The sequence below is a fragment of the Mauremys mutica genome, chromosome 4 (assembly GCF_020497125.1).
Source record: "Mauremys mutica isolate MM-2020 ecotype Southern chromosome 4, ASM2049712v1, whole genome shotgun sequence".
Classification (NCBI taxonomy): Eukaryota; Metazoa; Chordata; order Testudines; family Geoemydidae; genus Mauremys; species Mauremys mutica.
The window spans coordinates 114,008,841-114,023,789 of record NC_059075.1 but is presented as its reverse complement, the minus strand read 5'-3'; the positions used below and the strand labels follow the sequence as shown (position 1 = coordinate 114,023,789).

Below are 14,949 nucleotides of genomic sequence, written 5' to 3'. Positions count from 1 at the left end.
AGTTAAGCACTGGAATAAATTGCTCAGGGAGGTTGTGGAATCTCCACCACTGGAGATCTTTAAGAACAGGTTAAACAAAGACCTGTCAAGGATGGTCTAAATAATACTTAGTCCTGCCATGAGTGCAGGGGACTGTAGCAGATCACCTCTTAAGGTCCCTTCCAGTCCTACATTTCTATGATTGTATGTGATGAACTTTAAGCTTAATTAGGGCCCAAATGTGTTTTTTATGGCTGAGACTGAGTTTTTAGTCCCAGGGACTTTTATAACGATATTATGCTCACCAAACTGTCATGTACAACACTGATTTTTAAAAGTGTAATTACTGTGAAATAAAAAGCGTAAACTAGTGGTACCAGGCTAGAGTTTCTCTGACTGTCTTTGTACAACTATCACAGTTTTGAGGTTTGTAGTTTGTAATATATAAGCCATGTGGCAACACGCTTTATTTGACAGAATTCTGTTATTGTTCTTTGTATACAAATTAAGATCCTGATTCTGCAAATCCATAGGTACTACTCCCAAATTTAAACAAGTGCATGCATTTTTGTAGGATCAGGGCTTAAGGTGATGGCTGCCTGGAAATCTTCAAGTATAAAATACATACTAAAAAAGATAATACACTAAATACACACACACACACACACACACACACACAAACTTGCCTGGGTACCATCATCTTTGGCTCTTTTAATAATGTTCTGACGTCCATCCACCCAATAAATCAGTTTATCTAAGGGATCATAATCAATGGCCTTGACATTTCTTAGACCATGCACAGGAAGGATGATATCTGGACTTTGCTGGTCATCTGGTATCATCCGACTGATTGCAGACTTCTGGCTAAACAGCAGGAAGCTGGTGGGTGCTGAAACAAGTCCAACAAAATGCATAAGAAAAGAAAATGCAACATAACCCCCAAGTACACTGGTAGCAATCATTAGCCACGTAAAAAAATATTTAAAGGAAAAATTCTACAGGACTGAAGAGAAAAATCTAGAGGTGTGAAAAATGATCACAAAACGATCACAAGTTGATATTCTTGCTATTAAATCTTAAGTCCCATTTTTGCTCAAAATTTCATAGTTTTGGAGGATGAGCCCAACACTATCTCACTGAGAAATTTCCCTTCACGATCATGGAATACTCAAAATTACACAGCAGGCAACATGTGAATGGCATAATAATGCAGTCAGGCTAATAACGGTGAAGTTAGGAATCACACTACAGTCTTAAATGCAGGTACTCTTACATGTCATCCCTGGCTTGTTAAAGGTGACATGACATTCCCTTATTGCTTCTTTCTGATTCTGTACGTTTGGTGGTGGGGGAGTTGAGAGCTCGTTTGTTTTTCCCCAAGCACATTTTATTTTCCTGCTTGTTTTTTCATTAGAAACATCGGACTTGGCTGGACGAGCTATATGGACCATTGGCTAACTAGCAGGATCATGACATCACACGTACAGAGGAAGTGAAACCTGATTAATTGGGATGGGATGGGATTATTACCCAGAGGATTTAGAACCCTGTGTTTTTGCTAACCCTTGTTTAACTAAAACACTTGGGAGAAAAGATGCTTTCGTTTAGACTGTCACTCACACCCACCCATCCATTCAATTAAAGGCTGGGAAAGCTTCTAGTACACATCTGAGTCACCCCAGAAACACATCCAGCAAAACAAGATAGACTTGACAGTGCTGCTATTTCTAAGGCTTTAAAAAACCAACCAACCTTTCAGCTCTTCATTACGCATCATAGAAAGGGCACAAACCTTTTTTTCCCTGTTTGCTGGTCATCTTTAAAACCAATACCCTTGAGATGTATGTATATGAATCCTTCCCTTTCTATAGTAAAAGGAACCAGAAGCAGCAATGAGCTGCAAGTGCTTAAGAATATAATAAGAAATAAAAGCACATACAACTGCAGTTCCTGCTGTTGGGATCCAAGGTATAGTGAGAGGCACACCCACATCTATACCCATTTGGTATGGCAAGGCACAATTGTCCACAGTGCCCATTGTTTTGCATGCAGTCATTCAAGCCATCCTGGCGTGAAGAGTGAAAGACCAATATGTCCATCACAAAATCCAGATGTCCTTGAATTAGTGTCCGGTTCTTCCCATTGGTCTTGTCTGCTCTTTCTATACTGTGAAGGTTCCAGTCTGTCCAGTAGATATAATCACTGTACTGTGTTAGTCCAAATGGATGAGGTAGATCATCTGCTATTATTTCCCTTTCTTGACCTGAAAAAGTAACTTCATACTGTTAGCACTAATAAGTAATAACTGAAACTCAGTTGCAAAAAAAGTGACAAAAGGGTTATTTAATCCTGTGTGACTAAAATGTAATTTTTTAACTCCTTTGATTTTTGAAAGATAATTTGCTAAGGGTCAGTATCATGGAATTTGGGGTTCATAATTACACAATATCTTCCTCTGAAGAGGTAGCCACTAAGATCCCAATTCTGATACCCTTACTCCTACCAAGTAATATTTTACTTCAGAGGTAGTGCAGCTGGAACTATTAAGTATGTTAGTCTGTATCTACAAAAACAACAAGGAGTCTGGTGGTACCTTAAAGACTAACAGATTTATTTGGGCATAAGATTTTGTGGGTAAAAACCACTTCTTCAGATGCATTGGAACTACTGTCATTTTAAGAAATATTACTTTGTGTCAGAGGCTTAACACCCCAAACGGGATCCTAAGAAAGGTCTTTAAGAACACCCTAATCCCTGATAAATACTTGATCCGGATAAAAAATAAACTTAAAACACATACGAAACAAGTACTGTAAGCAACATGCTCCACAGTACTATACAGATAATCTCTGGGATTCAGCGATAAAGCTGATCCAGAGGAATTCTGAAGTTGGATTTAAGTTGTAAAAACCCAGAGCTGCAATTTAAGAAGATGCAGATATTCAAAATGATTTCCTGTATTAATCTGGAAGGAATCCTAACACTCCCACACATGACACTGCTTAATTACTAAAGTTCATAATCTAAGGTTTTATCACCTTCTGGAGCATCAGATACTGGCCAAGGTAGACTAGATCAACCATTATGGAAAACCCCATAGTACTGTAGTCATTGGAGCAATGGCAGTTTACACCAGCTGAGCATGTACTACTAAATGTCTTCATGGTTTAAAATAATCTTTTTGATTAGTGAGTGTGTCTTTTGAATGCCCTGCTTTTTTTCAATGAGTTGGCCTAGTCTAGGGGAGGAAAGAAAAGCTTAGACATGGGAATAAAAAGCCATCTTACTACAATTTTTTTAAAATTTACTTACCCTAGGAAGAGAGTTAATAATGAACAAACTTTATTTGATCTAGTTGAGTTGAAATTTATGTTGTTTTTCGCTAGTTCCCAGGTTACGTAAACAAAACTCCAAGAAGGGGGTGATTTTACATGCTGTGTAGTGTCTGAGGAGCAGGCTGGGAACACCCCGTTTACAAATTTAAGATTGCTTTGGCCACTGCTGCTGTGCACTGGGCAGACTTACTTCATCCCATACCTCCCACCCAGATTCTTTTCTCGACAGGATCCTCACTGTGCATCACTGCATACTGCACGCAATGTTTTGTCACTTTACTTTCATGCAGTTATACTTCCCCTACCCAATGAGTTTGTTAAAATTACACCCAGAGTTCTTGCAAACCTCCTTACATGTCATTAACTATGTGTCACTGTCAACTTCAATAGTTCACTGTCTGCTTCTTCCTCCAAAGTGATCAATGTAGTAACTGATCCTAGTCCCAGTGTTAGCACCAGTTTAATTTACCAGAGCTGATTTAATCTCTTTCCAGTCTGAGAAGCAGCCATGATAACTGAATTTCCCCTCAGTACCACAAAAAGTTTTTAATCCATTCCCGAAATCTGCCTCTTGCCCTCTGGTGATTTAGTTCCCTTATCAATCTGATGAGGGATCCTATCGAAAGCTTTTGATAAAAATTTACTTCGGTGGAAGAAATAACCATAATAAAAATTTCAAGCAGTGACATACATTTGGTAGGGCATTTCTCATATACTTTTCACAGCAATAAATGTAAGACTTGCAATCACTGAAAGCCCTTGGAAAAGCTGTGGTTTATGAGTCTTTCAGAATCATACAGCTATTTTATGATGCTCCAGAGGTTGTCTTCTCCCTCATTTACTTACATCCTCTGTAACAGCAGCTCAAGCACTCACTGGCAGCCAACAATGGCAATGCTATATCACAGCCAGGGTACAGCCCATCATGTATGTAAACCAGGGTTGATACTGATCCTAATGATATGTAAGTGGTTTCTAGTTTTTCTTTTCCATGTGTTTTCACCTGTGTCCATACAGGATTATTGAAGTAAATGCAGCTATGTTAAATTCAACATGTTCAGCTCAGGCACAGGTGCTGGAACAATTTTTATAGTGGGGGTGCTGTGAGCCATTGAACCACACTGTAAGCCCTGTATATGAGGGAAACCACTTCAAGCAGGGGGTGCAACAGCACCCCCTGCAGCTCTAGCTTCAGCACCTATGAGCTCAGGAGCAGATATTTGGGGTTCTGCTGCTCAGTACATTGTGAAAAAAAAGAGGCAGTAGAAAATCACAAAGTACTGCTGCTAGTTACATGGTTTCCTAAAACACATTTCTTCAAGTTGTGCCAGGGGCTCTTGTGTCCTTGTTGTCCAAGCCCATGACATGTCTTACAATTTTTATTACTTAAATAAGCAGTGTTTGCGCATGATCTGAGCACAGTAAAACATCTAAAACTTTCTTGAAGAAAAATAGATTTCTCATGTCCCCAAAACGCCAAACTGCCAAAATAAAGCTTTACAAGTTTCATTCCAAAGTGTAGCTTTTCATGGAAAATTAAACAAGGCCTGAAAATAAGAGCTTAATATGGAATTACCTGGTTCATCAACAATAATGTCACAGCAGTGACTCTGAAGTAGTTAATATAAATGCCATGATAGGTTTACCTTTTGCCACACACTTTTAATACAGAAATTCTAGCGGTATTAATTCATATCTAACCAAGACAGCATGGTCTATGGAAACGAACATGGGACAGGGAACTCCTGAACTCCTAGATTTTAACTCAGACTGCCATCAGTTTGTTGTGTAGCATCGGGCAGTTCATTTAACCTCTCCAGGTCTCAGTGTCCTTGTCTAAAAAATGGAGATAATTCTGTCTACCTCATCTGGCTTTCTGAGGAATAGTTAACCTTTATAAGGCACTTTAGATGTAAAGATCTACACAAAGTGCTAAATACAGTATTATCAGTTCCCTCCTTTATTCAATTAGCCAGCTTGTCAATGTTAATGTAAAGATTTAATAAGCCTTAACTGCAGAAAAGCTTTTGAAGTTCTAATACATTCTCATAAGAAAACACATGTAAATGTTGGGAAATTAATTCTATAGAATGTTTAGCTAACTGTACAGTGCCATTACAACAACCAAGAATGCAGGTCATAAAGGTGTATTTTGGTTTGAATTCTGAACTAGCAGAACCAGTCTGTGGCTGGAATCTGGCTTAGATGGGGACAAGGTTGTGGAATTAGGCAACAGAATTAGGTGTGCAGACTCACAGATTAGGGGCCAATTAAACTGGACCAAAGGCAAAAAGATTCAGTTGTCCTAACCTGGAGAAATAGAGACTGAGACTGTCCCTTTGCTCTGGTAAAAGACATGGGGAATTTAATACCAGCAACAGAAGAAAGAGATTAAAATAATCTCTCTGGTATAGGATTTTAGTTAGAAAAATAGAATGTTTGTTGTTTTACTTTCCCTGCATTTATAATTTTTAAAGTGCAGTTTCTCTGTTACCCTATGGGAAATGCTTTAGAAAGCCTGGTTCATTTTTTACCAATTTATTATTACTTTAAAGGTTTACCTCACAATTTTGTTAAACTTGCAAATAAAGTTTAGGCATGTTTAATTTCATTATCATGTGTATTTTACTTTACTACTCTCCAAAATATTAATTAGCACACACTAGAATGGTGGTAGGAAATTTAAGTCTAATTCAACCACTTCCAAAATGCATTAAATAGCTTGGATAAAAAAAAATAAGCCATGAGTTAACCTTTAGCTGTAAGCCTGTCATGCAAGAAGAATAAAGGTTAGTTTGGAGGCAACCAACTCCAATTTTTAATTAAACCCTCTAAAAGAAAAATCTACAAAATTCCCTTACAGAGTGCTCACAGTTCTGTACAAAACACCATGATGTGTGTTTCTTTGAATATAACAGCAGATTACCTAGCATGTTTGATGACTCAATCATACTTGTGTCTAGGTCAGTCCAATATAGTCTTTGGTCTGCATAGTCAATAGTTAAATCATTGGCACGTCCCACTTTATCAACCAAAGTGATGCTGTTTGTCCCATCCATATATGCTCGAACGATCCTTGGTTTACCTCCCCACTCTGTCCAGTACATATAACTGCAATCAAAAACAGAAGAAAAACAGGTACCAGTTTATGATATGGATTCAAATCCAGCTTTGGTACCCAGGGCCCCAGAGACTTTAGCTGCTATGGTAACTGGTATGCTATCAATCAATAAAATTAAATACAAAAATACTTAATTTCACTGAGTTCAAGTTAAGCATGTGTGCTGTGATGGATAGCGCCAGAGTCCTTCACACAGGACTGTGCAGGATCAAGCCCAGTATTCCTTAAGTCTGCTACTATCCCTACCACTGCGTGCCTCCTTATGACTAATTGCTTAATTCTTTCAGATGAGAGATAAAACCAGAGCCCTGACCACCTGTGGTGCTGAAAGGCATTGTGGAATTTTCACAATCAGTAAGGGTATTAAGCTTGGTGTCCTAATCAGATTCAGGTGTTGCAACCTAACTAAATTCCTCTGCAGTTACAACTGAATAGAAGTAAATGCCGCTTTACTTCCTGCCATTGGTATGAATGTGTTTGACATTTGAATTCCACCCCAGAAGTACTCAGATTTCAGCGGTCAATGAAGTGAATTCAACATGTTTTAAAACAGGGACATGTCACACAATACATCCCTCGATTTTTCTAATTTACATTTGACTCACACTTATTGCAAGTTGGAATATCCCATGTAACTGTATGCAGCCAATTAGTGTGTGTTAAATTATTTGAAACAATAAAGACAGCAAAAGTTAATTGACGGGGATTTTAAATTTTGCTTTATAGGCCCTCTCCATTTCCCAGAGGTACTATGGTGTTTACCCCATTAATGGCTATAAAGTGCTTTGAGATCCCCTGATGAAATGGTGCTAGAGAAATACAAAGTATGCTGTAAAAGTGTATGTTATTAATTATTGTTACGCTCATTGAAAAATAAATAATGTTCCTTACCCTTTAGTAGGATCAAGAGCCAAAGACCTTGGGTTATCCAAATCCTTCCACACAAGAACCTGTCTATACTGTCCATCCAGGCGCGCTACTTCAATTCGATTGGTTCCAGTATCTGCCCAGTAAAGGTTCTTTCCCATCCAGTCTACTGCCATTCCCTCAGGGTAGTCTAACCCAAACTCAATCACATGTTCAACAGAGCTCCCATTCATGAATGCCCGGCTTATGGTCTGGAAAACAATTGTGTGGAAATATTAATGTACCTTATGGACATACATCAAATTAGGGGATCAAAATTCTGAGGGTTATTGTTCAACAAAAATTCAAATGTAAATCCCCAAGCATTAAACGCTGAAAGTATTTGCAATTCATATTTATATAATCTATACTGATAACAGAAACATATTAATTCACAAGATAAAGAAGGCCTGAATGTTCAGAAATGACTAGTGATTTTGGATACCCTCTTTGAGAGGCATGAAGGGATGTGATTTTCAGAAAGTGCTAAGCATGCACCCTCTCAATATCAGGTCCCTTCCAAGGGTCTCAAGGTAGGCACCCAGATATTGAGCCTCCCACCCCACATACCTGTTCATTTTTTAAATTTTGGCCCATATTCTTTTCTTTGTTAATTCTTTGCAGTGTTTTCAACCTATATAGGAATGTATCTTCATTTGGAGAAGGGAATTAGCTGATTGGTTTTCTTGTATTAGTCAAAGCTTGTCTCAGCATTAACGAGGAGTGAGAGTTTGCTGGTTCTTCCTAAAATTCAGTTATATACACTTAACAGAGCTGGCCATGCAGCAAGGAATATGTACATAGCACACAAGAAACCAGTGATAACAATGTGCATGTAAAACGGTCACCCCACAGTATCTAGTGATATCATCTGGAGCCAGAATACAATTTTTGCTCTTCATTTAGGGACCAAGTCCATTCCGAGTAGCCACTTTACACAGCTTATGTCTACTTCACTACCCAATTTCATAACAACTTGAAAAAACTAATGAATTAACATACTGGGAGATAGGAGGACTCCAAGGAATGCTTTTCATTTCAAGGTGAGCGAGTTGGTGTGCGCACAAGTGAGAGCGTGAAGGAAAGATTTTGCCTTCTAGTGATTGACCTATAAAAAGGATAGCAGTAGAATGTTCTACCAACAGCTAAGGGAACACTAGTTCCATTTCCCAAGGTGCATTGTGATTTATTTAGTAATTGTATGTGTGGTCTGGAGCACATGAATTTATTACATTGGCACAGTTCCAAGTGGAAAGGTGTCCACACACCAAACCCACTACCAGCATTGAATAGACACCTGAGTTAGTCTCAGTAGGGTCTGGAAGTTGTGGAAACTGAACTATCCCCATGAGCCCTAAAAGTGATTCCTGCCCTGTTACAGCTGAAGCACTCTGGCAGAAGAGCTTCCACACTTTGTGGTGTACCTATTAAGAAGCTAAACAGAAGAGTTCATTTTCCAATGATATCAATGACATTTTCCACCACTGATAAATTCATGTAAAAGAAAACTAAACAACAGTGATGGATGATACAACACTCTCCTTTGCCTACACCTGGATATAAACCAGAAATGTCACATATCAAATTTCAAACTGCTGCCGAAACACACTGATATTTTTAGCGTGAAAACTTTGTAAGCTCCCTCACTGAAACGCAGCAAGTGGGAGCCACAGCTAAGGATAAGAAACCCAGGGTTTACTTGCCAAATTTTAATACTTTTACTAGAATGGATTCCAAATCAAAATGGGGGGTTGGGGGGAGAGAAAGTTAGCAAGTTTAGTAGAGTGCCAACCTAGGCATTTAAATTACCATGGTATGTGGCATGCAGAAAGCACGTCTGGAAACAGATTAATTTATGGATTCAATGCATGTGGCAGCCAAGATTTAGACATCTGATATAATATGTGCTATGTTATATAACAAACAGATCTTTGTTAGATTAAAGGGACTATACTGTGGCTTCATATTCAGGGAATTCAAATGTTAATAATACCTTTAAGCTAATATCAGTCCAATAGATTCTATTATCAGACACATCAAAATCCAGAGCAGATGCCTCTTTGACACCAGTAAGAGGAATAGCTACATCATTATTGTTGGTTTCAAGGGAAATCCTATGAATTGCTGCTCTGCTGGTGAAAACAAGGAAGGCTTCAGGAATGATGCAGGTCTTCATGTCGCTCAGCAACTCCAGTCCTATGGGACAAGCACATCTGGTCTCCAGAGGTGTGAAGAAACACAGATGGCTGCAGCCTCCATTATTCTCAGCACAAGGATTGGTTCCTGAAAAGGAGACATTGGTCAATTAAAGATAAAACTGTCTGGGATGGAATCACAGGCAATGTATTTACAGACTTATGAGATAATGTATTACTGTAAATGTCAGCAGGGAGTCCAAAAAATCAACTCAGATCTTTTCCTCTCAACCCAAGGATTTAAAGGCTAGTATTAGTCTTCTTATAATATCGATAACTTCTCCAAATATTTTCTTCTGTTCTTCTCCACAGATTTCATTCCTGTACTAAAAACAGACAGTTGTGTTTGTTTTGTCTGTTTATTTTTGGCCAGGCAACTGATCTTCACCTCAGTTGAATTTTTAAATGTGCTTGAGTTCAATGACATGCACTGGTGAGAACAAAGCTCAACAACTGCAGCTCCTTTTCCCAGCTGTTAAATCCAATCAACTGCTGAGATTCATCATTAAGCATAATTCCAATAAGATCATCACACACCCCTATTTTGGTCAAGTAAACCAGAGTGCCTATGAACAAATGCTGAGGGGTCGGCAGGAGGCGGGGATGGAGATGGGAGCGGAGAACAAAATGAATGCCCCTCTTCAGCAGTTGCAAACAGAGATATAGCCATTATTAAAATATTGCTACTATGGTTAAGTCTCAAAAGTCAGTCCACTCCAAGTTTAGTTTTCTTTTATAGGGGACAAAGATTCCAGACCTGACCCTCAGCTGGTGTACATCAGCCTAGCTCCACTGAATTCAGTGGAGCTATGTTGATTCATACCAGCGGATGATCTGGCTCTCCATCATGTACAAATATTTTCTTTGTTACGGTTATTTTGTGTGGCTTCATTGCAGAACTTTGCACCCTTCCAGGCCTATTTAAAGAGAGTGACCTTGATAAATAAGCTAGTATGATGATTTTTTTTAAGATGTATGCAACTAAAGTAAATATTCAGGGGCAAACTAGAGTGATACTGTAAAATGACCACAAAAATATTTCTATAAATCTATTATCTTTACGCATACACTCATGGGCTTGGGTAGTTTAGCACGAAATTTAATTTTCAGTATCTGTCTGATATGTTATGGTATTTGCTGCATTAGGGAATTACCCATTTCACAGCATATCATGTTACAAACTGAGGGCTAAATTACGGTACCCACATGATTCACAAAAAGTATGGAGATCAGTACAAGAAAGGGCATGATATTGCTATATGCTGAGCATCTCCTGAGAGGTGCTCAGTACCCTTGACCACTACAGTAGTATCTTAAGGCCTCCTCACTCAGGTCAGAGCTCCACTGTGCCAGACAGTGTACACATGCGTGGAGTGAATGAGTCGCTGCCACTAAGAGCTAATGAAGTCAGTAAGAGTTCAGGCTGCTTGGCAACTCACAGGATATGCTCAGCACCTTGCAGGTTTCAAAGCCACTGCCCTAGGGCCTGAAACCAGTTCCAGTGCTCCTATTCCTACACTGAAGCTCTTCTAGAATGAACTGAGAGTGGGATCAGGTTAGAGATCCCAGTTGCTGTTAAATGTGGCATCATTCAATTTCTTTTTTAGTGCCAGGCTTGGGTCTAGATTTAAGTGCCTCTCTTTGAGTTCAGGTGGCCTTGTTCTGACTGCAAGCCACAGAACAAGTTCCTTAGTTGTTCTCCAACTGAACCCAGTACAGAATATTGTCCTATCTTGGGGGACCCACAGTCTGAAAATCATCAGACGTTTGTGCTGGAAAAACAAGGTGACGATAGGAAAAACAAATATGTCCCCCAAAGGAAACAGGGTTTTAAATTCAGTGTGCTCCCAAAAGATCTCACAGTGAGCTTCAACCCACAACTTTTTCTCTGCCTCCCCAAGCAAGAGAATCCCACAGGACCACTGGAGTCCTGGCTGGGCCTTTCCTCTGCCCTTTCTCAGCAATTTGCAGGTGGTTCTTCCTCTCTTCTGGGGCTCTGCGGTCACGAGGGCTAGTGTGTACGTCCTGCTTTCCCAGTTCTCAGGCCGTACAAGATAAACTGCCTGCTTGCGAAACTCTCACCTCTTATTCTTCCTCACTGGTCTGCTGCACAGAGCAGCTTCTTGCCTTTCTAGTAGTATGTACAGCTTACTGTGGATAAAGGCAGCAACAGTGTGACAGACATATGTACACAGTCTGTCACAGCCATGCGTCGGAAGCAAGAGGGGACACAGTGGAAGAGATATTACTGTGACCAGAGGGGACAGTAAGGGACATGCACAGGGGATGCCAAACTGTATAGGGGTGCAGGTATAAGAATTGGGGCAGACAGGAGCTTAGTGAGGGAAAACTGGTAGGGGCTTAGTGGTAGTACTTAATTTGGATCTCCTTACCACCTCCCCGTCCCCACTAGCAAGAGTATATGAGCGAGTAGACAATTCCTCCTCAGTTAGATATGGAAATTAAATCCCTGTTACATATCACAACACGCGACAGAAGTGCTGCAAAGGATTTATGTTTACTGTCAGTAAGAGGTTAGGAAGACACAGCAGCAGGAACTACAGCATTTTGTGGAATTCTGAATACAAGCCAGGGAAATCACGCACATCTTGTCATGTCACTCTTAGCTTGTGGCAGGATATGCCTTAGGTTGACCATTACAGAGGAAAAAGCATGGAGAAGGTGTTTGACAAATGTCCATCACTTCACTGAAATGCTATAATAGGCTACAAAACTTTGCCTCCTCACTGACACAGTGAATGGTTGCCTATTGTTTAAGAATAGTAGAGCAAGAAAACTGCTTCCATTTTGCTTATTGCATTAATCTGCAATTTCAGAAGAAATTATCAGGTGTATTTTCATACATGATAGTTTTTTGATGGCAATCATCATGAAAGCAGGCTTTTCTCTTTTGATATTTTCACTATGCTAGCTTCACAAAACAGGTAGTTTCCCTTTAAACAGGATTAGAACATATTAGAGCATGATTATTCCAGTCAAAAGGGGTGAATGTTATTGTTTAACAAAAGCAAAACCCTCTGGAAAAAGTGTCTCAATTCCATTTCACGTTGCTCATGCTTACCAAACACTTTGGTCACACTTGCTGCTTTGAGGCCCATTAGGTCTGGCAACTGATCTATGATGATATCCCTGCTTGCTCTTATTTTGTGAACTCTTTCAATACTTCGTCTCTGCCAGTCTGTCCAGTAGATGTAGTCCCCCAGCAAAGTAAACCCAAATATATGAGGAAGCTTATCTTCTAGTAGAGTTCTTCTCATTGTTCCGTCAACATTTATTACCTGTGAGGCAGACAAGAGGAGAGGAAAAACCATCACTTCTAATACAATAGTTGAAACGAATCTGATCATATTATGACCTGAAGGTGCTCTTGCCACTCCAGCAAGCCTATCTAGAGACCACCTGCCTCTGGAAACAAAAACCTCATGCTCTGTACGAATGTATTTAGGAAATGGTGTAACAAATTAAGTGCTAACATCTCTAGACAAAGAAGGAACAACTCTTCTACCACATAACATTTAAGGTGAGGAGGCAGCCATACAGTCTCCATCCACCATACTATCTATACATAGAGCTTGTCAGAAAATGGATTTCCATTCTGCAATTTTGAGATTTCAAAAAAAACAAACAAAAATTCATCCCAAATTCGGAAGAAAAGCCAAAATTCCATTATTTTTCTTAAATTAAATTCTGAAAAAAATTCATTTTGGGTCAGTTGGAACATTTCCTTTAGATAGATTTTAATTGCTTTATTTTTATTTTGATCATAGAGTAAATTTAAAAAACAAAAAGTAATTTCAAACTGAAAATTGAAACTTTCCATTCTGAAAGTGTCCAAATGGGATGTTTCAACATTTTAGAATATTTTCCCCATTTTTTTCTAAACAAAATCTCACAGAAATGTACACAACTTGGTGAAAAATTCCGTATCACTGAAATGGCATTATTGGTCAGAAAATCATTTTGACAAACATTTTTTGACAAATCCTAATTTAAAAATAAAAGGTAAATCAATTTAGTTCAAAGAGCAAACAAGCCTGGAAGTAGTCATTTTCCATTTACCCTCTGAACTGACACAGTATAAGCAATGTAAATCCCATGAATGTCACTCCTGGTCTGAAGTAGCCACCCCCAAGGTAGTTCATTCTTTATGTCCATTCAGTGTGTATTCCATGATTTCATAGCTGTGGAATCTTGCTTCAAAATGTAAGCCTTACTGTGAAAATAATTGTTTCTAGCTCTTACGGTTGTGAAGATAATCTTCGAGATGTGAAATGAGTTTGAACCGATGCAGAGCTGTCTTTCTAAGATGACAGGTTGAAATCAAAGAGGTGTGAGATGCCCCAAGCACCCAACAATGAACATTTAAGTGTCAACACTTAACTATTTCACTTCTGAGTGTTTTAGCACAACCTCCAGTTACGATTAACATGTTTGTCCATCTTTGCTAGATGCAATGGAAGACACTGGAGCCAGATGGTTGTTGGGGAAGGTGGGGAAATTAGGAGTTCTTGCACGCACGCACACACATACACACACTCCCCATAGCCACAAACTTAAAGCCACATCCACCTGGCTCTACAAAGTGGAAAGACAGAGGAAAATTTCAATCCTCTCCTGTGTGATCAAACTGCCTCCTATACCTTCTCAGGAATCAAAAGCCCTAGCTATCCCTTCCTATGCAGTTGTCAAAGCCTCCAGTTTCCACCTCCTCCCCAATGATTATTATAATGTAGTTATACATTTTGTAAAATAATTCTGTCTTACCTTGAAAATTTAGTGTGTGGGTGGCATAAAATAAGCTTGTGGTTGTAATATGAAACTAACACAGGGAACATTGTCCTGGCTACTATATATTTTCCAGTGTCATTCAATAAAAAGCCTCCATCATTAAATTTAAGTGGTTGCAAAATATCTAGGCTGCCAGAGAAACCACAGAGAACCTTGCCACAGAACTCAGGCACAGCTTGCTGCAGAGTACAGAAGACCCTATATACGTGGCCAGCCTACTGCCAATAGATGGTGGTAATGAGTACCTGTGAAACTGTGATAAAAAAGGGACAGACTTTGTATTTCATTATCCATACCCTGGGCCATTCAGTTTCTTTTATGTTCAGTATTTCTGAGATATATCTAGGTAACTACATGGTCCTTATCACTGTAGCATTTGAGCACCACGCAATCATTAGATTTTATTCTCAAGAACACCCCTGTGTCGGAGGAAACTATCCCCATTTTACAGGTGGGGAGGCGAGACATGGGGCAGATTAAATGACTTGACCTAGGTTACACAGGAAGGCTGTGGCTGAGCTAGAAGTTTAACTCAGGTCTGCTGAGTCCCAGGCCAGTGCCTTATATACTTGACTATCCTTCCTATACCAGATGGTCCTTTATC

The 14,949-nt window shown here is 39.3% G+C and overlaps 1 protein-coding gene across 2 annotated transcripts in view; it reads right to left on the bottom strand.

Annotated features, from left to right (window-relative positions):
* The window catches only part of LRP5 (LDL receptor related protein 5), a 280,925-nt gene that overhangs the window by 53,305 nt on the left and 212,671 nt on the right, over nucleotides 1-14,949 (bottom strand). For both annotated transcript variants that reach the window (XM_045014021.1, XM_045014022.1), the window contains exons 8-13: nucleotides 12,619-12,835; nucleotides 9,335-9,624; nucleotides 7,327-7,553; nucleotides 6,241-6,425; nucleotides 1,919-2,242; nucleotides 666-868 (exon numbers count right to left, since the gene is read on the bottom strand). In XM_045014021.1, the coding sequence (XP_044869956.1) occupies nucleotides 666-868; nucleotides 1,919-2,242; nucleotides 6,241-6,425; nucleotides 7,327-7,553; nucleotides 9,335-9,624; nucleotides 12,619-12,835 (1,446 nt within the window). The remainder of the gene's footprint in view (nucleotides 1-665; nucleotides 869-1,918; nucleotides 2,243-6,240; nucleotides 6,426-7,326; nucleotides 7,554-9,334; nucleotides 9,625-12,618; nucleotides 12,836-14,949) is intronic.